The sequence below is a fragment of the Stigmatopora argus genome, chromosome 8, assembly GCF_051989625.1.
Source record: "Stigmatopora argus isolate UIUO_Sarg chromosome 8, RoL_Sarg_1.0, whole genome shotgun sequence".
Taxonomy (NCBI): domain Eukaryota; kingdom Metazoa; phylum Chordata; class Actinopteri; order Syngnathiformes; family Syngnathidae; genus Stigmatopora; species Stigmatopora argus.
Window position 1 is genome coordinate 12,960,220 of NC_135394.1, and position 24,766 is coordinate 12,984,985.

At 39.5% G+C, this 24,766-nt stretch overlaps 2 protein-coding genes and 1 long non-coding RNA gene across 3 annotated transcripts in view; all 3 read left to right on the plus strand.

Moving 5' to 3' along the window:
• Positions 1–2,214: 2,214 nt before the first annotated feature.
• Positions 2,215–3,629, plus strand: foxe3 (forkhead box E3). Its single transcript, XM_077607640.1, has one exon. The coding sequence runs from the start codon at positions 2,294–2,296 to the stop codon at positions 3,527–3,529; it is 1,236 nt and encodes a 411-aa protein (XP_077463766.1). The 5' UTR covers positions 2,215–2,293; the 3' UTR covers positions 3,530–3,629.
• A 2,376-nt stretch (positions 3,630–6,005) lies between these two features.
• Positions 6,006–8,203, plus strand: foxd2 (forkhead box D2). Its single transcript, XM_077607456.1, has one exon. It carries the CDS (start codon positions 6,452–6,454, stop codon positions 7,538–7,540), a length of 1,089 nt encoding a protein of 362 aa, XP_077463582.1. The 5' UTR covers positions 6,006–6,451; the 3' UTR covers positions 7,541–8,203.
• A 9,992-nt stretch (positions 8,204–18,195) lies between these two features.
• Positions 18,196–24,766, plus strand: part of LOC144079453 (uncharacterized) — an 88,286-nt gene continuing 81,715 nt past the window's right edge. Inside the window, exon 1 of the long non-coding RNA XR_013301538.1 lies at positions 18,196–18,351. This is a non-coding gene — a long non-coding RNA (uncharacterized LOC144079453). The remainder of the gene's footprint in view (positions 18,352–24,766) is intronic.

The window sequence follows — 24,766 nt, forward strand, 5'->3', positions numbered from 1 at the left end:
AACACCCCAGAGATGACTGGACCCCACCCGACTGGACCACTGCTCAGACAACACTAAGCCCAGCTAGCTACTCACAGCCAGTGGCTAACAGCTTCAGACAGGCGTGGGAGCAGGACAGTATCCAAGCAGGATCTGCCCCCAGAGCTGCCAGGTCAGCCAGGACAAACAGGGGCTCAGACCAGGAAACGGGCCCTCTGCCTCGGGGCCCGAAGCCTCTTGCTAATCCCTCTCTCATAGCACCCTCTCCAGAGCCTCCCTATACCTCTCTGCACCTCTGCACTCTCCATTTCTTTCTAACCCATACATCTATGCACCAATATGCCATTAAATGGCATTCCATGAGTCATGTCAGACATCAGAACAGCATTTCTAAGATTTCTGGATCACTTTTCATCAACAATAAAACCGTAATTTGGCCTTCTGAGTTGTAGTGAGTAGCATATATATTTCAGTTATGTATTAATTTATAGTAATGCAATCAATAGTCGCTGAAGCTATTTCCAAAAGACGTAAAGAGACGGTTGTTGAATACAAAAAGTCAAATTGCAGGGGTTTGTGTGCAAGGGGCATAATACTAAGAACAACTTGAAATCCCATGAAATTTCAAAACAAGTAGAATAATAATAAGGTATTTTTATTTATTTAGATTTTTTTTAAGTCAAAGGCTACTTTTTTCAATCAAGCCAAATGGAAATGGATTGAAGTATCAGATGTACTTGGTGTGCCGAGTTGCCAAATATTTTTGTCAGATTTAGTCATAGTAGCCAACAGACATGGTATATAAAATAGAAAAAAAATCCCAATTCAAAATTTCTTTTGACAAACCAGTTAAGCTCATCCTTGCAAATAATGATTTCTTGTTATTTATTCCTGTTAACTAATTCATGACCCTTGTGGAACTCAATTTTACTCAGAATGGAGACAATTCTATATTATGGATGAAGTCCTTTGTTACAATCATTCATGTAAAAACTTGAAATTTCTCCAACGTGAAGTATTTTTGCTAATAAAATCAATGAATTTAAACATCTTGCATGTGTGATGTTGTTCCACCAGTAATTTTCAAATGACCTTGACTCCATGCATTTATCTTCATCCTTGTTTCTGCTTAAATAACCAACGATAAGTGTTGTTGCACTGTTGCATTTCAAGGCTGTTGTCTGCATATGAGTTGTATGCAGAGCCATGTTTTTACTTGAAAAGCCGTAAGACAACACTTCTCGTCTCCGACTAGGACACTGTTTGACGATCACTTTCGGAAAATGAAAATGAAATGGTGGGATATTTACTTTTCTTCCCCATTAGCTTTGATAGCTCAATTGCTTGTTTTCAGTGCTTTGTTATTATTTTTCAATTGCCGTATTGTCCGTCGGGTTTGCAGTAGCACAGAGCAGCTACGAGAGTGTTGTTTCTGCTCTGAGTATACTGCCGCCAGCACAGAGAGAAGAACTCCAAAGATTAAAGTTACTTGCCACTTCATTGCCATTATTTCAAATGACCAAGATTGTACTGTCTACTCCATATAATGCAACCACAGGCTAAAATAAAGATGAAGATTTTTGTTTTCCAACAATACAAAGACAAAGGGAAGCACATTGATGTTTTGATATTTTATTTTTATTAGTATTGTAACATAGGGTTAAAAATACCTTTAGGACTAGTGAATTGTAATAATCATAATCAAAATTTATACTTACTAATAATATTGTTAATTGAATGTGAATAACTGTTTTCTTTTCCCCCCAAATTGAATTGAATTGAATGCTTTTATTGTCATTATACAAGTATAATGAGATTTAAAGCTTTCACCACACGGTGCACAAATAACAACAAATTACATAATCAATAAATTAGAAATAAATAAATAAGTAGTCCAAGTGAGATAAGCCTTAGAAGTAGAATGAAAAAACTCACTAGTACTATTATAGCGCAAGCTCCCAAACATTTAAAACAATAATAACAATAAATTAAGTTTGATATATTTTCATTGAGATCATTTTTAAAGACTTTTAAATGACTTTTCAATAAATATAGTACACTTCCATAAGACTAACTAGGCAAAGAGCAAAAAAAAAAGATCAGTGCAGCTGCCCCATCGTCATTCTGGAGCTACTCTGCGTCACTAACAACCCCCATCCCCCTCCACACACACACACACACACACACCCTTATAAAACTGTCAGCGCCTCTGCATCTCACCTGGAATGACACGCAGCACCCAATTCGCGTGGACAGCAAGGGCAGAGGCTCTGAAAACATTTGCAAAAATAAATTGCCCACATCTTTGCCTCCAATGAATCTGGCAAACTACTCGTACTACGCCGGCATGTGCAACATGACCGCCGAGACGCAGCACTCCCCCGCAGAAGTCAGCCCGGTGGTCCTTTCTCCCAACGTCAGCCTGGACTCCCCGCTGCCCCCCCTCATGTTACCGTCTCGACCGAAGGACGGCGTGCTGATCAAATCGGAGCCGAGGGGGGCCAGCCCGGACGCCGAGGACGGCGTAATGCTGGGACAGACTGACCCGGAGCACCTGCCCACCGGCAGCCGTCGCCGGAAAAGGCCGGTGCAGAGGGGCAAGCCCCCCTACAGCTACATCGCCCTCATCGCCATGGCCATCGCCAACTCCCCCGAGAGGAAACTCACCCTCGGGGGCATCTACAAGTTCATCATGGAGCGATTCCCGTTCTACAGGGAGAACTCCAAAAAGTGGCAGAACTCCATCCGCCACAACCTGACCCTCAACGACTGTTTCGTGAAAATTCCCCGAGAGCCGGGCAGACCGGGCAAGGGCAACTACTGGACCCTCGACCCGGCCGCCGAGGATATGTTCGACAACGGGAGCTTCCTGAGGAGACGGAAGCGATTCAAGCGCACGGACGTCAGCACCTATCCGGGCTACATCCAGAGCTCCAGCGCCTTCACCCCCACCCCGATGGGAAGGCCCTCCTACCCGAACACCTTGTACGCGGGAATCGGCTCGGGCTACGGCCCCCAGCTGACGACCCCCTCCCCGCACCCAGCCATGCTGCACCACTACCAGACCTCCGCCGGAATGTGCCAAGCACAGCCTCGCATGTTCAGCATCGACAATATCATCAGCCCCCAGACGGTCGGGGAACTCAACCCCCAGGCTCTCCAGGGACTCGGCGGTGGCGACCTGACCGTCATGGCGTCCAGCTGCTCGGTCACCGGAGTGGATCCATCGGCCTGTTTCCAGACGCAAGTCGTCAACCAGTCCCCCAACATGTTGAGTCGAAACAACGTTTCCTCCAACCTCACCCCGGCGTACCCTTACTCCTCCCCGACCTCGCCCCCCAACCTGTCCGGCATGAGCCAGGCTGGTTTCTCACCCGGGAATTCGCAGGTGTATTGCCCCGGAAACAGGCTCTCTCTTCCGGCCCTGAGGCCGAGCTCCTGCGCGGAGCACGCGGAGCAGCTTCTGGGCCTCTCGGGCCCGGTTAACACGTACAATAACTCGTACATGAGACAGGCAAACTTTGCATCGGGACTGGAAAGATACATGTGACTGTCCGATTTATGGGCAGAATTCAATATTATGGATTTTTGACTAATTTTCTCTGACAGAAAGGGATCAAGCCTTGTGATCAAAACATTCCTCTTTTTACAAAGCCATTTTTTTAAATCTTGACACATTCCATGACTGCCTCTCAGAGATTTAAGTGTTTTACAGACTTTCTTAAAGGTGTTTACATCAAGTTTGATGTCAAATGTTGATCTTTTTGTTCGTATTTTTAACAGTGAAGTACTCTGAAATAAATGCATTTTTAAATACCAACTATTTTTTGTAATTCCATTCACATAACCTCATAAAGATTTATGGGTATCATTTTTTTGAGTCAGTTAGGCCATACAATTAACATTTATTAAATAAGTGAGACGACGTCGTTTTTCCATTTTTCTTGGACGACTTTGAAAATGTATTGGACGTCTAGCGTCGTCAATGGCAACACGAGTGCCCAATAAAAGGTTTACCATATTCTATGGGCTGTGGAACAAAAACTAATTCATATGTACATAGTAGTATCAAATATGAACACAATTACCTTTGCTATAATTCAACATTTAAATTATATGTAAGGAAATAACTACAAATATCTGAATAAAGCTAAAACCTGCTATGTAAGAGTGCCTTTGAGGGAAATTTTAATTGGTTATAAAAAATGCTAGTATGTCATCGTAAATGCAGTATAAAAGTTTTCAAACTTTTTCTCTACAAAACCGAGGCCCATTTTATACTTTCAGGGATTTATTTTTTATTTTTTATTCACTTGCAGTCGTTACGGCACGATTCCTTTCAGAGTCAGTTAAGTCACATGCAGCCTATACAAAACTTTCAATAATGTGTTTTTAAATATTATAACCAATGAGAAAAATACAGTGAAAATTGGATATAAATGGAATATAGGGACGAATCTAAAATAAAGTAAAAACATGAAAAATCGATAGTTATATTTCTTTCTGCTGTGCCTGTCACGTTTCATAAAAATCAACAATTTTATTGCAAAGTGCACAAAATAAAAATAAAAAAAATAGGCAGGACTGTGAAGCATTGCCATAAAACACACCTTTTTAAAGTGAAGTGTGCTTTTTCTGGAATTCACTTCATCCTACATACAATTCTTTATACAATTCTCCTTTAAACAGAGTTGCACATACACACATTTTTAAATCGCACTTGCTCCAGATCCCTAAAATACTACAAGACACATGCTAGTATTTTTTTTCATATACTATACTTACAATACATGTGTCCAATAAATTCAAGGAATTTAAAAAAATGGATGATTTTTGTTCATGCTTGAATGTTTTTATTTTTATGAAAGACTATGAAAGTTAATGTGTTGACAACTATAAAGAGAGCTTGTAATTAAAAAATAAAACAAATAAAATAAACTACAGATTTCAACTCTTTGCTCTGATTGGCTGTTGTTGAGTGGGTGTACAGGAAGTACAATGTAGGGAAGGACCTGAATAATTAAGCATTCTGTGACGTCACATTTGATCATTTGCGATTGGAATTGTATCACAAAGCACGTAAATGACAAACTCAAACCAACAATTTTGATCTTATCCATGTAAAAGTGTAAAATAAAATGATACTCCAGCAACACTACCTTTAAGGCAACCCTTTATTCTGACAATGCATTCTGAACTCAAAAGATTTATCCATCCATCCAAAAACTGGCATTACACTTGCATTATATCAATTCACTATGTTTAATCTAGAAGTTTTCATTACTATATTGTTCAAATTATCTACCGGTGAAAAACAGAGAGAAACCGTTGCACTGCATGGTATTTTGAGCATGTCTTCAGCAGCAGGGGGCGTTTTAACCACATAAATCCATGTTGGGAGGAATAAATTAGGCCTCACATTAATAGTATATCAAGATATAAAACAATAATGGAATTATTATAAGAAAAAAGAAAGAAAAAAAGACGTGTACATTTGAAAGAATTTAACATGACCTAAAATGTTGACAGTATTGGTTTTATTACATATTCAAGAAATATAGCAGTAAATATTTTCTTACTATTTGTATTAATATATTATTATTACAAAGGAGAATGATGATGATTATTGTGCATTAGTATTTGTAAATCTTAATAGCACATAATTATCATCCCCAATACCACCAATCAGAAGTCAATGGCATTAATACTAATAGTCAACAAGTAATATTTTTAAAAGAAAAATGCATTTCAACAAGTTTCTGCTTTTTCCTATTTGTTATACAAAACCTGGCAAGAAAACATTTCACATCAATAAATACATTTCGAATTCAAAACAGTGTGTAATGGGTGCTTTTGCTTTAAGGTACAAATTTGATCATAATAATAACAATGGTAAGTTACATGTAAATTTAGTCCCAGTTCCTGTTTGAGTCACAGACCACGTGACCAGGGTGCTCCTATAAATGCTGAAAAGTGAGTGAGTGTCTGCATACAGTACACACACACTATTTTTGAAACTTCTTCATTCTTCATGTGTGAGTTTCACAGATGAGATGACAAGGCTCGCAAATTGGAGGGCGATAGCTGATCTGAGATTGACTTGTACGCCTGGAAAGAGAGAGTAAAGGGAGAGAGAGAGGTGGTGAGGAGAGTGAGAGATAGAGAGAGAAAGAGAGAGAGAGCGAGAGGGCGAGAGAAAGAAGCAGAAGTTTCACTTTGGATGACTGACAATCGCACACGCACCCAAAGCTCCGGGAGACGCCAAAGGCTTCAGGTCCAACTTGCAAGGTTTTGTCCCCCCACTTTCCCATTCTAGAACCATGCGTGCGTTACGTGCTCGGGGACCCGAGTGCAACCAAGATCTGCGGCGGTTCTAGAGTGTGTGTGTGTGTGTGTGTGTTTGTGCGTGTGTCTGGGCTCTCGAGGAGGAGACCATCTCGGGACGAAGGAAGGGAGGGCTTGGACAACAAGGATGACTTTAGGGACGGATATGTCCGACAGCTCTGCTTTGTCCGATGATGTGGATATCGACGTGGTCGGGGGGGACATGTCCGTCAGGAAGGACGGAAAGTACACGCAGCACGATTTCAACCTGGACTCCGATGATAACTACTCCCAAAACGCCGACGCCGAGGAAGGGGCGTCCTCGCCAGGGCTCAACAGCTCGGAGTGCCCGACGGAGCCGACGGGGCTCGGCTCGGACCCCGGCGGCGTCTTGATGGGCGACAAGGCGAGGAAAAGCGCCCTGGTCAAGCCCCCTTACTCGTACATCGCTCTGATCACCATGGCCATTCTGCAGAGCCCGAAGAAGCGCCTGACCCTCAGCGAGATCTGCGAGTTCATCAGCAACAGGTTCCCGTACTACCGCGAGAAGTTCCCCGCCTGGCAGAACTCCATCCGGCACAACCTCTCGCTCAACGACTGCTTCGTGAAAATCCCACGGGAGCCCGGCAACCCGGGAAAGGGCAATTACTGGACGCTCGACCCGGATTCGGCAGACATGTTCGACAACGGGAGCTTCTTGCGCAGGAGGAAGCGCTTCAAGAGGAACCAGGGGAACGACATCCTGCGGGACGCCGGAGGCTTTCTCCCCGGCTTCGGATACAGCCCCTACGGCTACAGCTACGGACTCCAGTTGCAGAACTTTCACGCCGCCTCGCACAACCCCTACCACCCGCACTCGCACCCGCATCCGCACGCTGGGGGGTCCTTCCCCTTCGCCAACGTGCCGTGCACCTTGCCCCCCTCGCCCATCTTCCCCGGGGCGCCTCCCCCCTTGCCCGTGGCGGCCGACTTGAGGAAGCCCTTCTACCCGAGCTTGGCGCCTCTCAAGACGGACTCGAGCGCCCCGAGTCGGCCCTCGTTCTCGATCGACAACATCATCGGAGCGGCCAACCCCACCGGGTCGTCCTACAGCGCGCAGCCCGGCGGACAAGCGCACATCCTGGCCATGCTCAGCCCGGCCTTGGCCTCCGCATCCAACCACTTGAGCCTGTCGCAAGACTTATTACAGCCAGGGCAAAGCTTTCCCAGCAAAAACCTGAACACTTGTCCTTTCTAAAAAAACAATTAAAAAGAAAAATAAACAAAAAAAAAACATTTGGAAAAAATGCCCTCAACTGAACATATTTTTGAATAAAAATCCAAATGTGGTTTCGTCCTATGTGAAGGTAGGCTGAACATTATTGGTGGAAAAAATATAAGTATTGTGTTTTGGCTCCTATGAGGGTTTATTTAAGCTTTGTAAATAGATGCTTTTTAAGAAACAATTATTCATTTAATAGGTCATAACCTGGCCTTCATTGTGCTGTAAGCGAAATAACTCCCGGATAAAGATAAATGTGTCACTGTGCGGGAGGATTTTTTTTCCACATCTTTTTTTTAAATTTAGTACAAGCATGGTGACATAGGTGACACATGACAGACAACTCAGGTTTTTAACTTTAAAAAAGCACATGCAGGTGTGTTTAAAAATCGCAGCAACCCACTAATCTCCTGTGATTTTATTCATTTTTTAAAGCACATTACCTCCATCAAAACGTGTTTCATGGCTGTATTTCACATCCAGTTTTATGTCATGTGTTGCCAATCGCAAAAGTATTTGTACATTATAGGTCATTTTTCGGTTGTAATGACAAAATAAATGTTTGTGCATTTGAAAAAAACAACAGAAACGCTACTTATAATCCTTTCAGTTAAATTAAAAATTGCAATTTCATATGAATTGTGATTTTCGAAGAGAGCTTTCTTTCCATCGCATTTCATTCAAACCAATCTAAAACAAGACCCTGGATTGCAAGGTGTGGGGGGGCACCATTCATCCCATGTGTGGCTCTAAAAAAGACCCCCTTTTTTTCTAAAGGACCTTAAACTACACACTGTGCAAAACTTGGTGGCTTGTAATTGAAAGTAGACAATATCCCTATAAGCTCTTTAGATTTTGTGGAGCGAATTAAGGGGGCTTTCGTTGCTAATTTGTAGCAGCATTTTCATTGGGGCTGCTAATCCAGTGTAATGCGCATTGCGGGGCCGTTTGTTGACGTTGTCAGCGTGGACCCCCGGGCTGGGGGGACTCAATGCGCGCACAGCAAGGGGTCGTCCTTTGGCGAGCCCGGTGCAGCCACACGCATTTAGGAGCCTGAAAAGCATCTTCTCAAAGGGCCCTCGCTTTTGCAAAGGGCCGCTTTCATCCCGTCTGGGTTGTCACGGAACACGGGGAAAAAGAGAAGCAGTGGGGGACCCCCTAAACAGGCCCAGTGGTCTTTTTGGAGGGGAGCATGTTTGTGGACAGACGGGGGCCTGCAGGCGAGCTTTTGGGGCTTTGTGCGCAAACGCAAGAGACAAATTAGTTTGCGGGTGTTTTGACACGTGATTATTGGGGATGAAAGGGGTGGGAGGGATGAGCTGCCTCGTCTGTCTTGTCGTGCAACATCAGTGATTTTCAAAGGCTTTGAAACGAAAACCAACATATGCTTTCTCTGAATTGGGCTGCTGATTTTCTCAAAGAGAAAAATCGACCTAGGGGACGTGATGTTTTCAATCATTTTATGCTGGCACATCTTGCAAAAAAAAAAAATCCAATATAACACACTTAAAAAATGATAGATCAGTTTAACTATAACTAAATGTTATCAATGCTCCTCACTGTTTGGTCTTAATTTGGATTATATTATTAAGTCAGACAATTTTGCATGTTAAAGGTAATTAAAAAGTAGGTAAATATATTTTTATTGTTTCAATTTCTTAAACTTGTAGTATTTTTTTAATCAACACGTCTAATAACTGAATTTATGAACGAATATCAGTTCTTAGGCCTGTGATGATAATTTAAAAAAAAAGTATTTGAGGACTGTATTTTGTCAGTAGCAAACAATAAGAACCTTCTTAGATATCAATATGAAATAAGAACTTTCTTATGGCATCAAATAAGGCCAGTGCATATTATAGTGCATAGTACTGTTTATGGGAGCAGGGCTGGAATTTGTGACCTGTGACGCATGCACTATGTTTTTAAAGTGTTTGAAAGAGCTTTTATGCTTGTTTTTTAAATAACGATACCTCTAATGTGTAGCTTCTTCATGGGCTGTATGGCCTATTTATCTATTAAAGGGCAAAAGTGGATATTCATATAAAATTAAATACACATCAAATACCTTTGGCAATAAATTAAACCTTTATTGGCAATAAATACTAATAAAGGCTTTTTTAAAATTAACTTATAATAAACAACAACATCATGTTTGAAAGACCATTTTATGTTTGTTTTTTAAATAATGATATCTCTAATGTTTAGCTCCCTCGTGGGCTGTATGGCCTATTTTTCTATTAAAGGACAAATAGGGATATGTATATAAAATTAAATACACATGAAATACCTTTGGCAAGAAATTAAACCCTTGATGGCAATAAATACTAACAAAGGATTTCTTTTAAATGAACGTATAAAAAATAGATCTATTTCTACTCACAGTATATAATATTGTAATCTACACACCATTTTGCATGCTAAAGGTAATTTAAAAAGTACGTGAATATTTTTTATTGTTTCAAAAACATCACTTTATTATTGAAATTTAAAAATAAAAATCAAAGTCCTCAAAATTGCAAGACTTAAGTGTATTCTTAAAATGACAACCCAGTTGATCAAGAATTTCTTTCTTTAATGATAAAACATCGATTCAAACACACTCAGACAAGAGAGCACACAATCGAATGGTGTAGATTACAATATTATACTGTGAGTAGAAATAGATCTATTTTTCTTCTATATATAAAAAAAACACCACAACAAACAATACGCACACCCGGTGACCATCTTCCCTATAATTTTTTTTGTTTTTAACTGCACGCATGTCTGACATGTACCGGGACCACCCACACGAAACGGCTTTACCCTCGAGGAGAGTCAGACGTTATTTTGTGTGACGTTGTCTGAAGGAATAGTCAAGAGTGATGTGTGATGTGACAGCCAAAATGACTGCAAAAGTGCTTTTATACTTTTTTGCCCCCTCACACTAACCGCTTCCATATGTGCTTTGGAAGCAATTGCATTGTTATTTTTTGTTATGTATATTGCAGGAGTTCTCGCAATATTGATATCATTAGAAGAAAGCTATATTTGAGCATGTTGGACGAGAGGGAGCTTAACTAAAATCGTTATTCTCAATTCCAATTTCCCAAATCACCACCTTGTCAGTACACCTCCATCCCTGATCGATGCATCTTAGTTAGACTTGAAGGACGAAAGGGCATTGTGTGTGTGTGTGTGTGTGTGTGTGTGTGTGTGTGTGTGTCACTATTGTTTGAAAAGATGTGGATTGGTCTGCTTCAATCTTCAGATTTTTGAAAAAATGATAATTTAATCATTTTGTAGGCTAAATCAATGCATAATATAATATAATATAATATAATATAATATAATATAATATAATATAATATAATTTAATATAATATAATATAATATAATATAATATAATATAATATAATATAATATAATATAATATAATATAATATAATATAATATAATATAATATAATATAATATAATATAATATAATATAATATAATATAATATAATATAATATAATATAATATAATATAATATAATATAATATAATATAATATAATATAATATAATATAATATAATATAATATAATATAATATAATATAATATGATATAATATAATATAATGTAACATAACACAATACAACACAGTACAGTAGAATACAATACAATATAATACAATGCAATACAATACAATACAATACAATACAATACAATACAATACAATGCAATGCAATGCAATGCAATGCAATGCAATACAATACAATACAATACAATTCAATACAATACAGTACAATACAATACAATATAATATAACATAATATTTCACTTTATTAGTAACACCTGCACTTAAACTCCATTCAATTATCAAAATCCTGCATTCAAAAGGCTGAGGCATCGAATTAAGATGTAGTTTTTTTTTTTCAACAATCTGGCATATTGTAGTACACTGAGAGCTGTTCCAAATATTTAGCTTCCTCTAATTGCCTACCCGAAAGACAAGCTACAATCACTGTAATAACTACATTAATAAATCGATTCCACTATTTTCAAGTGTCAATCCAAGCCAAACCTAGCTAAAAGGAGAAAATCAATTTCAGCACATTATTAGATGGTGTACCAGTTCACTAAAGCATACTTTTGCTCAATTCCTTGTGTTTTGGTGCTGGATTGGCTGGTACAGAAATCATATGTGCACTTTTTTTTACCACCCACAAATCAAATTTAAACCCAAATGATTGCATATGAACTACATCCAAAGGGAATCTAAGAAAAATATACAATAGACACTTCTGCTGCTGCCATCATGCGCGGAGGAATGTTGGCCCAGTCCGCTTCACGCGTTTACCGGGGAGGAGAGGAGAGGGCCTCGGCCGACCTCGATAAATCACGCCCGCACCCCAGGCCAGCACTCTTCCACTTTCACCATGCAAAGCCCCCCTCTCATCCTCTCTGTTTTTGCACCACACAATGGAATCCCGGCGCTTAATTAATTTAGAATGAGTAAATAGAGCCCCGGACAGTCAAACTCCCCCATGTGCCAGAACTTAATATGAACTTTGGAAGACACACCGACTGAAGAGAACACCTGCAGTTGGAAAAATAATAGACGGGGGGGAGGACACAGGCAGGTGATTCATTCTACAAGGCAGCAAATTGAATGTATTCAATGGATTGATGCTTGTTTATGTTGTTTAATATCCTGCATTAATGGCAATGATCAATCAATATGTAAAAAATGAACACATCAGCATGAAAAGTGTGACTATATAGGACAATATTTAAGGTATACTAAAATGTAAGTCACATATTGGAATATTGACTTTCACTTGAGGGTATAATTCTAAAAAATATGTATATTTATTCAAAGGAACGTTGAGCTCAATTGAATAGAATTCATATTAAGTTAAGTGCATAATTAGTCAATATGCATGGAGGTCATTTGTAATGATAGAATTCAGATCACTGACACCTTTTGGACCCCTCTGCCTATATTTTGAGAAGTGCAGCTGCTACTTGAATGTGTGTGTTTTGTATGTTTGTGTGTGTGTGTGTGTGTGTGTGTGTGTGTTTAACTGAACTTTCCCTTTGACCTTTTAGTGCGGGCGTTAGATAATATTTCATTATGCAAAAAATAACCAGCATTTTTCAATTGAGATTTTCCTTTGAATGAAAAAAAGTGCTGCTGTTTCTGTTTTTATTTTTTCAAAGTGGAATTTGGTGGAAAAAAAGAGGTCTGAGATTAATGAAGCAATGGGCCAAGTTGCCTATAAAGTTGAATTAAAGAAAAATTGCACATTATAAATATCCCAAAGTTTTTTTTTCTGCTTCATGACAAATTGGAAGTGAATTCAGATGAATAAGAGATATTAATGGTATTGGTATACACTCCTGAAAATGAAACTTTGTTTAAACTGACATCTAATCTTTTTCTAGGGTGAGTTTTGGGGAGCGTATGTGTGAGTTTGTGTGTTTTAAAGAAGAGGCAAACCTCGCGACAAAAATGGACTGTATCCAGAGTTGAAATGCGATCATGGCGAGGTCGTGGGGCCAAACTTTTTAAGACTAATGTTTATTTAGAGAAGTGAGCGCTGTCTATGGGACTCCCCGTTCTAATGTCTTTGCCAGACCTGACTGCGTGGACCACCGGGCACGCACCAATCCCCGCTGCAGCCTGCCTGAAAATGTGCCGGATAAATAATAACGACTGGACAGAACAAGGCTCACACATTAATAAAAAGCATCAGTGCTCATTGATGATTTGTTTTGCATGAGGCACCAAAGAGAAGTTTTTTTCCCAAAAAAAACTGGCCTTTCGCTTGATCTCTGCATGCCTCTTCAAATTTAAAGTGCAACATCAAACATTTTAACCCTCCTGAAACTGCAATTGAAATAAGCAGTGCTGACAAAAAAAGTCTAAGGCTGTAAACATTTTTTAGAGGGATAAAAACGGAACATATATGTTCTCACGTAGTGCTTACTTTGGGTAACATTTACAAAATAAACACCTTGAGATGCCCTGGATGGTCTTCATTTCTTTCTTGTTCTTGACAGAAGAAATGCACAGAATGCTCTTCCGATTAACAGATGACAGGTGGTGACTCACTTCGTGTGTATACAGTTGTTCGCTGTTATTTATGACAAAGTATGCCAAATAATGTTGGTGAATGTGTCACAAGGTATTACGACGGATGTGCAATCTGATATGGTAAATTCCCAATAACAGTATCAAAACTGTAGCTCAATTATCATATTTTCCACACTAGAAGCCATGATGCAATTTGTTTAAATGATTCTGTCTTAACAGCATCTCCATTCAATCTAATAGCTAAGATAATTTCACATAAAAGCATTTTTAGTTCTTCTTGTAGTCAAAGAACGAATTAAACTTGCATCTCAAGGCATTCATATTTCCAAAACAATATGGCATTTTTTGCCAAATGAATACATTTCACTTGGTATCAGATTATTTATTCCAAATCATAAATTTTAACCTATATAGTGACCGCTACTATAATTAAATATAATCATTTCAGGCCATCGTCATTTCATATTCTTCCTGCAATGTTGATATTTTGTAGTGGTTTGAAAAATTTCACATTCATTCATAAAATATGAGGCTGTCTCCATAATAATGTGTGCCACACGGCTTTAATAGATCACTCCTTCATCTGTATTTGAGTAAACAATCTCCCTCAGCCAGTATTTGTGGACATATTGTAAGTAAAAAGCAGATGTTCTTTGGGGAAAAGGCCACAGAGGTTTTGGAATCAATGAAAAAAAAAACGTGTAAAAAATTGAAATATTTGCACTAGTGCTTGGAGAGCAGCAGCGTGTTTTCTTACAGTTTGTAAAATCGAATTAGATACGGTGGGGGAATCTGACCTATCGCTGGGCCTCGCATATTTTTCACCCCTCAGGTTTTAGTGTTCCTCGGGTGCTTGTGTTTTCTCAGCTGGAACTGCCATTACACATTGCGTCCACTTCTAGGTGAACATCCCTCTTTTTCTCTCTCTCTCTTTCTCACCAACTTACACAAGGGTCTCCCAACACCTCTCCTTCACCACCAACGTTGATCTGAAGCCCAGACTGGAGCACCACAGGCATGCCAAGCACTGTACACAACACACACACATACACACGCACACATACACACCAACAAACGCACAGTACAAGCATCCTACTTGACAGTACTAATCACATAGGACACTTTAACCACCTCCCAGAGGAGAACGTGTTTTTCACTTTGGTTTGTTCTTTGTTCGTCTGACGGCACAATTTTCATGAAGTTGTTTATGAAAACTTCGCTGGGGGTTTGTTTGCATGCCGGAAAACAATAAACAATACATTTTAAGAGGCATCTATTTTTGCTGTGTATTGCGAAATGACAAACTCTGGATTTGGATACAAAAGAGGTCATGTCTGACATTCCAATGGACCAAAGGTGGTAAGAAAAAAAATCTTGATTCAGCTAAATATATGAGTCAAGAATGGCACCAAAAATAAACTGCAAGTGACCATCACCATGCTCGAGCAATGTTACCATCTGATAAAAATCTCAATGATAAAACCCCCCACCATCACCAAAATAATGATAAAGATAAATGCTCTCAGGGGTCACCAACTTTGACAGCTACCTTACTTCTAGGGTACTGAGCGACACAACTTCTTGCCAGTTTCATGCAGACAAAATAATTGTATTTGGTGCAGGTTGAATTGAATGCTTTTATTGTGATTATACAAGTATAATGAGATGTAAAGCTTTCACCACGTAGTGCACAAATAACAACAACAAAAAACAATCAGACAAATAAATGATCAATAAATGTCAGGAGCAGCTCGTTTGTCCCTCCTGGCTTGCCGTTAGCTTCGAGCAGCTGCGAGTGATTCGTGATTACTTCCGTATGTGTGTATTCAAACACCACGGAAGTAGTATTCATTGTCGGATCGTACTGCGTAATACTGCATACATCGCTGCAAAGGTACTGTTCTCCCTGCTCCGGTTTTGTATTGTTTTGGGATGTACAAGTCCTTGTTATTTTGTAAGGCGTTTTGAGTCATTAAAGTTACTATCATGAGCACAGTTCGTCTCGTCCCCTCCTGCTTCCCCGCTACTGGGTCCAAATCCCTCCGATCGCGCCACGACGTCTCGGCGCGATCGTAACAATAAATAAGAAATGACTATATACGTAGTCCAAGGGAGATCAGCAGAGCGTTGTGGCCTTGTTATGTTTAAAGTCCAGGATGAGTTCCATGGTTTTGGAGACGTTCAGCGCCAAGTTGTTGAGAGATCAACACTCGCTGAGTCTATGGACTTAACAACAAACAACAACTACATAGATCATCAATATAGAGTAATGATAAATAAATAATCAATAAGTAGTAATAGATAAATAAGTGGTCAACATAATAAAAAACTAAAGTGGCTATCAATAAGTCTTGATTAGGTCCAGAACTTGAGTTGAGTATGGTGACAGCTATTGGGAAGAAACTGTCCTTGAGTTTGTTTGTCTTGGCTGTTATGGCTCTCTAGTTGACCCTAGTACTCTTACAATTTCACACTTTGGATTTATGTGTTTTTTCAAATCATAGGCATAGATTTGAAAAAAAAAGGAGACAATCTAAAATAAAGAAGCACCACTTTGGCAAATAAAAGGCTAGAGCCAATGTAAAATAAGGCCTAAACATGTCATCCTATACTGAGTAGTGGATTTATTGTTTTCCTGCAGGCATCTTTCTACTGTACTTCAACAAGGGAGGTCCCATGCGTGCACATTCATCTTTTTACGTGTACACACCCTTGCCTCCTTTTTTTCTGTTAAACAGATGCGGAAAATATGTATGTCACTGCTTTAGATTTATAAACCCTCCTGGTGTCAGTCTGTATTTGACTTTCTCATCTTCTTTTGGTGCAACATATTGACAAAACATGCCTCTCTGCAAGGGCCTATTCATAACCGTGTGTCCCTGCAAGTTTCGATCCTCACATGGAGGTACATGTGGTACATGAAGAAGACACGAGTTCAAAGCTTGAGGCAAATAAAAGGCCATAGATGATAAGACCACTCAAGACGTGAAATGTCACCTATGAAAAAAGGACAGCAGAGGAGAAAAACAACACTAGGCCTGGCAGATGTAGCGGTGAAGGGGGCTAAGATTGCACTCTGAACAAAGGTAAAAGACTATCTTATGACGCGTGAGTGTGTATGCGTTTGGACAGGGTGTGGATTAATGTTGTTGGTGACTATAGAGTCATTACACAGAGCGCAGCTGGATGATGGATTGAGAGCTGAAGGGGGGCGAGCAGATGGGTGAATAGAGAAAGTGAGGTTAAGTGGCTGTTAGATGTGGGAGATCTAAGTAGATCAAGTGTATGAGGAGAAGAGTTAAAAGTGAGGCTACACATGTAAGCACTTGCTCAAGTTTTGTGGCTGGGTGTATTTGTGGCACATTTTCATTTCAAAATCTGTTGTATTGCAGGGCTCTTTTGTTCCTCAACCATGCAAATAGGCTGGCAACATTTTGTTTCTATATTCGCATAGTAGGTCTCGTAACAATACTAACCTGAAAAGTGATTAGATGAGCATTGTTTATAAATCTCGATGGTTCAGTAAAAACATCTTTATAAATTAATGCAAGCAACAATATTGCATCGCAATTCTTATACACATTTTATCCACAAGTTATTTAAAACAGTGTTTCCATTGCAGAAAAAAATAGCTACTAATTTATATCTCATCTCATTTTCTGTACCGTTTTATCCTCATTAGGGTCTCCCGTGAGGGGTGCTGGAGCCAATCCCAGCTGTCTTCGGGCTAGAGCCAGGGGACACCCTGCATGGGTGGCCAGCCAATCACAACGCACGAATAGACGGGCAAACATTCAGTCTCACACGCATACCTAGGGGCAATTTAGAGTGTCCAATCAGCCTATAATGCATGTTTTTAGAATGTGGGAGGAAATCGGAGTACCCGGAGGAAACCCAAGCCGGCCTGGGGAGAACATGCAAACTCCACACAGGTGGGCGTGACCTGGATTCGAACCCAGGACCCCAGAGCTCTGAGCCCGATGTGCTAATCACTGGCCACACATATAAATTGCTCCTCAAAACCTACTGATTTTCAGGGTCAAATTTGATGGCCGCAGCTTGTTAAGCACAAGTGATGAATTGTTGTTAAAGTATAAGTGTCATTTTCCATGTCAATTTTCTCCTCATTTTGAAAATCAAAGATGAACCGACCGTCACATCCTGATGATGAAACAAGGAAGAAAATTGGTTCATATGTCACTGGGAAGATGAGATTATTCTCTTTTTGAGTAGACCAAAACCTCATTTGGGTCTCTGTCTTTCATTTTGCTAACATTTCTGACATATGCAAAGCTAAAAAATAATTTAAAATAACTTTAGAGGAAACAAATCGTTAACCTGGTTCTGTTTCCTGTAACCTGGAAAAATAAAAGGGTGGGTGAGGTTTTGAGATATTTTATATTTACACTATATTTTCCCTTGAGCACAAATCTTTATGGAAAAACACGTTTTCCGTGTGTTATATTGTGCATTTTTACTAAAATATTTTAATTATATTAAATAAAAAAATCATCCTGCGATTTTGTTTGACAGGTGTTTGCGCATTTGTCTTGATTGCAGGCAGGCAGCATGCACTCGGCGTCCCTTACAAAGCACGCAAAATCCAAATAAATCAATGTAAAAGTAATTTGTAATGAATAAATTGCGATTTTGACCACAACTAAGGGAACATAGAAGACATCGAAATAAGAGTTATCTCCCCGATCTTCCTATAATGCTGGTAAGTTAGCTTTTTTGACATTGTCGAAATAACGCCAACGTGGTTCATTTGTGTTTATAATATTGAGGCACGTAACGCTTTTATTAATATCACACATCAAGCCCCTCAATCGTCTATTCTTTTGACTCGATTTGACGATCTCGTTGTACTAGCCAGATTAAAGGTTGAAAATAGTCAGGGGGACGCCACTTTTTTTTTGTATTTATGTATAGAGTATTTGTAAATTCCAAATGGGATTACATCGATATTTTGTCGATCATCTTTTTCATATTGTATTTACAACCCAGCGTTATTGCAGATGTCTTCAGAAAAACATATAAGAAAGCAGATGTATATGAAGTATTTAGAATAATATGTGAAAATGGCGATTTTTTTTTGCTAGTATAACAATTCACAATTTACGTATTGTATATTATGCCTTGTAATACATCGGTACAACAATGTTGTATTGGATGTTCATGTCTTAATGTTGTTTACATTGTGGAATACCAAATCGCAATTTTAAAAATGTCATATTTGTATATAATGCTTTGTTCTGCCATGCCACCCAATATTAAGACTTTTTTTAAATTGATACTGATATTTTTTGCCTATAAAAGTGTAAGATGACGGGTCATTCACTTTACTGAAAAAAAAAAATCACATTTCCTGATGAGCATTATCATGAACAAGTGTTATCATTATTGCATAGAAACGTTATGGTATAACAGACAGCAATATCACGACTACTCCCAATAGTTACAAATGACTATTTGACTTCACCCATCCAATTTGTATTATTACAAAGATGATAAGAATCCATAGGAGTGAACATGGGTTCACCGTTATCTGATTAAGTCTAAGTCTAGAGGGAGGGATTGGCCCGGGTTGCCCATGCATGCACGTCCTCTTGAGAAGCGTCATAATGGTGCGTGCAGGCTGTCCAGATTGCGAGGCTTATGTCACCGGTGTCAGAGTGCCGTAACCGACCATTGTGGCACTTTGTGATTGATGTGGCAATGCGACAGAACAGGAAGAATGATAGCAACAGGCAAATGTTACAACAAGGAAGAGAACAGTAATTGCATACGGTGAAATAACATTGCATACATATCTTAAAGTCTTTGGAGAACAATAAATATCATTAATGAAGTGATGGACTGACTCATGTTCTTAGCAAGAGAACATTGGCAAATTCCTGTAAATCAGTGGTGGACCGTCAGGGCCTGCAAGGCCTTCTCTGCTGGCCTAAAAACATATCTGAATCACAGACTGATGTTAATTATGTTTTGTCCATGAATACTAAATAATTCCAAATTGTCTGTCAGCTTCCTTTCATTGCTTTCCCCCTGGTTGCGCTGCTTTCAGGTGTGTTTTCATATTTAAGCATCTAACCCAGGGGTAGGGAACCTATGGCTCGGGAGCCATATGTGGCTCTTTCCATGGGTGCATATGGCTCTCCACTAACCTGTGAGGTAAAATAGGTAAATCACTGGTGAGAAAGCTGAGTCCCGAATGCACTAATAGAGCGTCACTGTGGCGTTGCCACTACCTCTACCACCACTTTAATCATAATTTAGTTTTTTATTACTCTTCTGCATGCATGATATCATTGATACTGATTTATTAGCAGCATAACAATGTTGTCAAGAGAATTTTGAGACTTTGTAGTTCAAAAGTGGTGAAATGACCCAAAAATAAATCACACATTTTCATGTATTTTTACTTTTCAATTCTGAGAATGGCTCTCAAAAAATAACATTAGAAAATAGGAATTGTTTATGGCTCTCTCTGTCAAAAAGGTTCCCGACCCCTGAGCTAACCAATCACATTTCAGCCATTATTTGTTGCCAGGGTCAAAAATCTACACGGAGGCCTTCACAATCAGTTCTGCAGGCCCTGCAGCATAAAATAAGCGCCAATAAAACTGTTGCTTTAACCAATCAGATTTCAAATTGGCGACACCAAGGCCTTCTCACAGCCGTAGAGATACGTCATCGCTTTCACAAACTATGATTGGCTAGTGATAGAGTGGACTAGCCAGAGCTACCAAACTGTATCTGGAGCGAGCTGCACAAGCAAATATATTATTGGGTTGATTTAATAGCAGTTTTGCCAACCCGCAATGGCTGAAGGAGGAGAAGAAATGGATTTGTTTGCAGATTTACTGTCCAAGCCATTTTCAAGACGGACTTTTCAAAAAAAGCTGGACATCATTTAGAAAGGTCGGACAACTCCGAAGCTAGTAAGCCTGCCACCAACAGGGAAAGGACATTTTCAGCACTAAATCGAATAAAAATTTATGCCAGAAATACGACAGGACAGGCTCGACTTTCAGCATTAACTTCGATGGCGATAGAAAAGAAGGAGGAAATAAAAGAGGATGGATTTTGTGTACAAATAAAAAGGATTGTTGGTGAGTAAAATATGACTATTTTCCTAAATCATATTTCAATTGTATGAGGTTATTATTGATGCTTTTTATGTGTCGAAGCTGTAGCTGAAGTAAAGGTTTTATAGCCAGAAAATAGTTTTTGAGGGTTGGATTGATTCAGACATAGCACTGAAGGCATCGGTTTGAAATTCACGGCCCGTCACTGCTGTAAATATATAACTGTAAAAATAATGTAAAATGGTTCATGCGTTTTCTGTCTTTGAATTATTCTTATCACTATGTTATCTTGGAAAAATACCCTTCATTTCTGGTACATGGGCTGAAATTGAACGTTATACGTATTAGGCAACATGTTTCAAAGAGGCCTCCCCGCTTCATATCCTGTAAAAATGATAGTATTTGCAAATATAGATGGACCCTCATAAAGCTGCTCCCGCTTTCACAGTCCCCCAATTATCCTAATCCTTTCTCCCACCCTGTGATGTTTCCTCCCTTTTTACCCTTCCACGGTCGCTAAGGGATGTAACGGCTAATGTAAGAAAGGTAATGGGCCTCCTCTTTCTCCATGCACCCCTGCTCCCCTCTTCTTGTACTTGCTTGGTTGTGTTTCCTGTGCCCTAATTCAATTCTACATGCTTTTTTTGGCCAGAGTCACCTCTTTCTAAAGAATCTCTCTCTTGTTTTTCCCCCGTTAAATCACTCTTCACGTTTTTTTTTTAACCATAGTTTTGCTTCCAAAAAGTTGTATTTTTTTCCCTTTACTCACCATCACCTTCGTCCCACTTGATCTGCTTTTACGGCTCTGTCTGATTTGCTACCTCTGGTTTGTTCGGAGACTGTCTTGCTCCTCATCCCAGACCATCAGCCACCATCAGAGGGAGCAGCTTACTGGGAATGAGAGGGGTCATGTACAGGTTAGCAATATCACTTCCCTCTGTCTTTTTCTATTCTTTACCAAGTCACCACTAAAGTCACAAGTTCTTCTCCATTAACTTTGGTTTCCCGTTCCCTGAGCATCCTCAATTCCTTTTTTTTAAAGAAAAAAAAATCATCATTCATAAACTAGAGTGGAAACACCAAGGGTTAAAACGGTTGAGACATTTGTACGATCAGATTTTCCAGAAGAAAAGTTTGCATTCAGTTAAAAAAAACATTTTTTAATGATCATTGTAGTGTAAAAATAAGTTTAACTAATAATAATAATCGGACATAGGCTTTGTCATCATCATTGACTCGACAAAAAGCCTAATTGTTATCATACCCAAAAACTGTGTATGACGAAATTGGTAGTGAATATATATATATATATATATATATATATATATATATATATATATATATATATATATATATATATATATATATATATATATATATTCACTACCAATTTTGTCATACGCAGTTTCTGGGTATGATGACAATTAGGCTTTTTGTCGAGTCAATGATGTTTAACAATGTATTACTTATCAAGTTAGACTAATGGTTTACTTGTTGAACCTTGTAGTAGTGTGTATTTAATTCTTGTATTTTCCTTCCACAAAAAAGATACTTTCTTAGGCTCTTTAATAAATATATATATATATATATATATATATATATATATATATATATATATATATATATATATATATATATATATATATATATATATATATGTGTATATGTATAAACTATTGTACAAATACTCATATGTATGATGCAAATATTTAGGGAATTGGAAAAGAATATATCCCTACATTAGGTTTCAATTTTTTGAAGCATTAAAAGGTGTTTAATGATGTATTTCTTATAAAGTTAGACTAATGGTTTGCTTGTTGAACCTTGTAGTAGTGTGTATTAAATTTTTGTATTTTCCTTCCACAAAAAACATACTTTCTTAGGCTCTTTAAAAATTCTCTACAGATTTCAAAAACTATTTGTCTCTGTCTTTGTCAATCTGGCCACGAAATAGTACAGTACACAGCCTCCAGGCCAGTCAGCTGGTTAAGAGCCTAGCTTAGATGTGAGATCATGAAGACTAAAGATCCTGAAATGAGATGGTTAGAATGCGTTTAAAACCAGAAGGCTGGGTAGAACATGTACAAGAGGAGGATTACTGGGTGTGCCCGGGATGGGAGTCTCTATACAGACTAAACGCTGTGGACTATGTGTACATTCCGTTCTTCCTCCATGATTGATGGCACATTGTACATCGCGCCAAGGACAGATATGCATTGTGATTCATTTGTCGCTATGAAAAACTCCATCTCATCCATCACTGCAAACATTTAATAGCGGCATTAAAAAAAACAAGTCAATTAAAAAGCAAGCTCAATGAATGCTCGTTACTCTCGTCTCAAATTGCGAGTGAACTATGGGAAACCAAGGATATTCCTTGGCCATCTTTTGACAACTTATAACTTTTTTTTTCTTTTTTACAGTTGTACTGCAAATGACTTTAACCAGAATTTGCCGGTGTGTACGTGAATAAAAGTGTGCTGATGTTGATGGATGATGTAAATGTGAAATGGGGCTGCTACCCAAGAGCTCTGTGTACACAGATGCGTGACGAGGAAGACGCATGGAGAGTGATGAGGAGGAAAGAGACAAAAGGGGGAAGACGTTCAGTGTTCATGCTTGTGTGTGTGTCGGGGAGGTAGAGCTAAGGGGATCATCTTCCCTCCTCCTCTCTGGCCCCAGCCAGAAGCCCCTGGGGGTCCCTTGGTTCCCGAGGAAAAACATCTCAAGCCCCCGTCACCCCTGAACCTAGCGCTGGGCTGTTTACCTTGGCTTGGCTGCCTGACAGCTTTACTGATGTTACATACAGGCACACAGGGACCCTGAGTCAGAGAGGGCGAAGGAGGGGATGGAGGAGACGAGGAGGAGGATAGATGCGGAATGGAGGAGTTTTTGGGAACGCCAGTGGGTGGAAAGCCGGGAAGAGTGGCACAAATTGAGGTGAAAAGGATAAAAATGGGGGGCATAGAGACGGAGGTGCGAGGGAGCGAGAGTGTTGCCTTACCCTGATCTTAATCACCTCGATCAGATCCATTTGGCAGATCTCCAGAGGAGGGAGCCGCTCAGAGGCCAACAGAGTGCACTCTGAAAGAAATATTGTCGACAAAAACGTCGGCGCTAAAAATACAAGCATTCATTTCCATCGGCCCTCCAACTAGATCACTGTGTATATAAAGCAATATTTTGTTTTCGGGATCATTGCTCGTGGAAGTATGTGGGATTCAAAAAGCAAATGTGGAATGGAGACTGGCTATTTTGACAGGAGGTAGAATTACTCATTACAGTGTGCTGAAAAAATGTATAAGCACTTTTCAAACGCTTAGGCACCCGGAGAGGCAGAGTGTGCACTCCTAACCAAACATTGGCGGATCCATTTAATGAAGAGAATATTTGCAAACAAAGCTGTAAATAAAGTACATTTCTGATACCGTGAGAGGATGCGCTTGTTTTGGGCAATAGATGCCGTCACGTTTGGCTATTTGTATACTGTATATACATTTTGTAGGCGTCTATTTGGCCATTTTTGAGCCAAAACGCCGGGCTGGGCAGGGCCACGGGGGCTTCGACAATAGGGTGGGAGGTCTGTTTTGCAGCCTAAAGCACTAAGTCTTGTTTGTCTGTCCTGAGCAGCTGGACAAGCTGTAATAATACAAACAGGCCTTTGAACAAGCTGCTGTGTTGTGCCGCTCTGGCTTGGGTTACATCCCACGCACAGACACACACACACACACACAAAAGTATACACATACTTGCTCACAATAGCAACCACACATTAGAAAAACAAAAAGACACCCCAAACTACATGTGTTCACGCGATGGATTTGGATGTGCATGCAAGCACTGGAACAAACTGCCCTTAAAAGTACTGAGTCGGTTATTATAGATGCATAACCTTGTAAGAAAATGTCTGCCCCGAGCGCTTTCATTGGACTCGGCGTGATTGATCTTCCCAAAACTCGGCCGTCACACTTCTTGACGCCTTGTTTGTCTGTCGTCTGTGTTTGTTTGCTTGTTTGTGCAGACAGGCGGGTGGCTTGCTTGTTG

What these genes read in the sequence shown, in the direction of transcription:
- foxe3 (XM_077607640.1), top strand. Translation starts at nt 2,294, where the DNA reads ATGAATCTGGCAAACTACTCGTACTACGCCGGCATGTGCAACATGACC.
- foxd2 (XM_077607456.1), top strand. Translation starts at nt 6,452, where the DNA reads ATGACTTTAGGGACGGATATGTCCGACAGCTCTGCTTTGTCCGATGAT.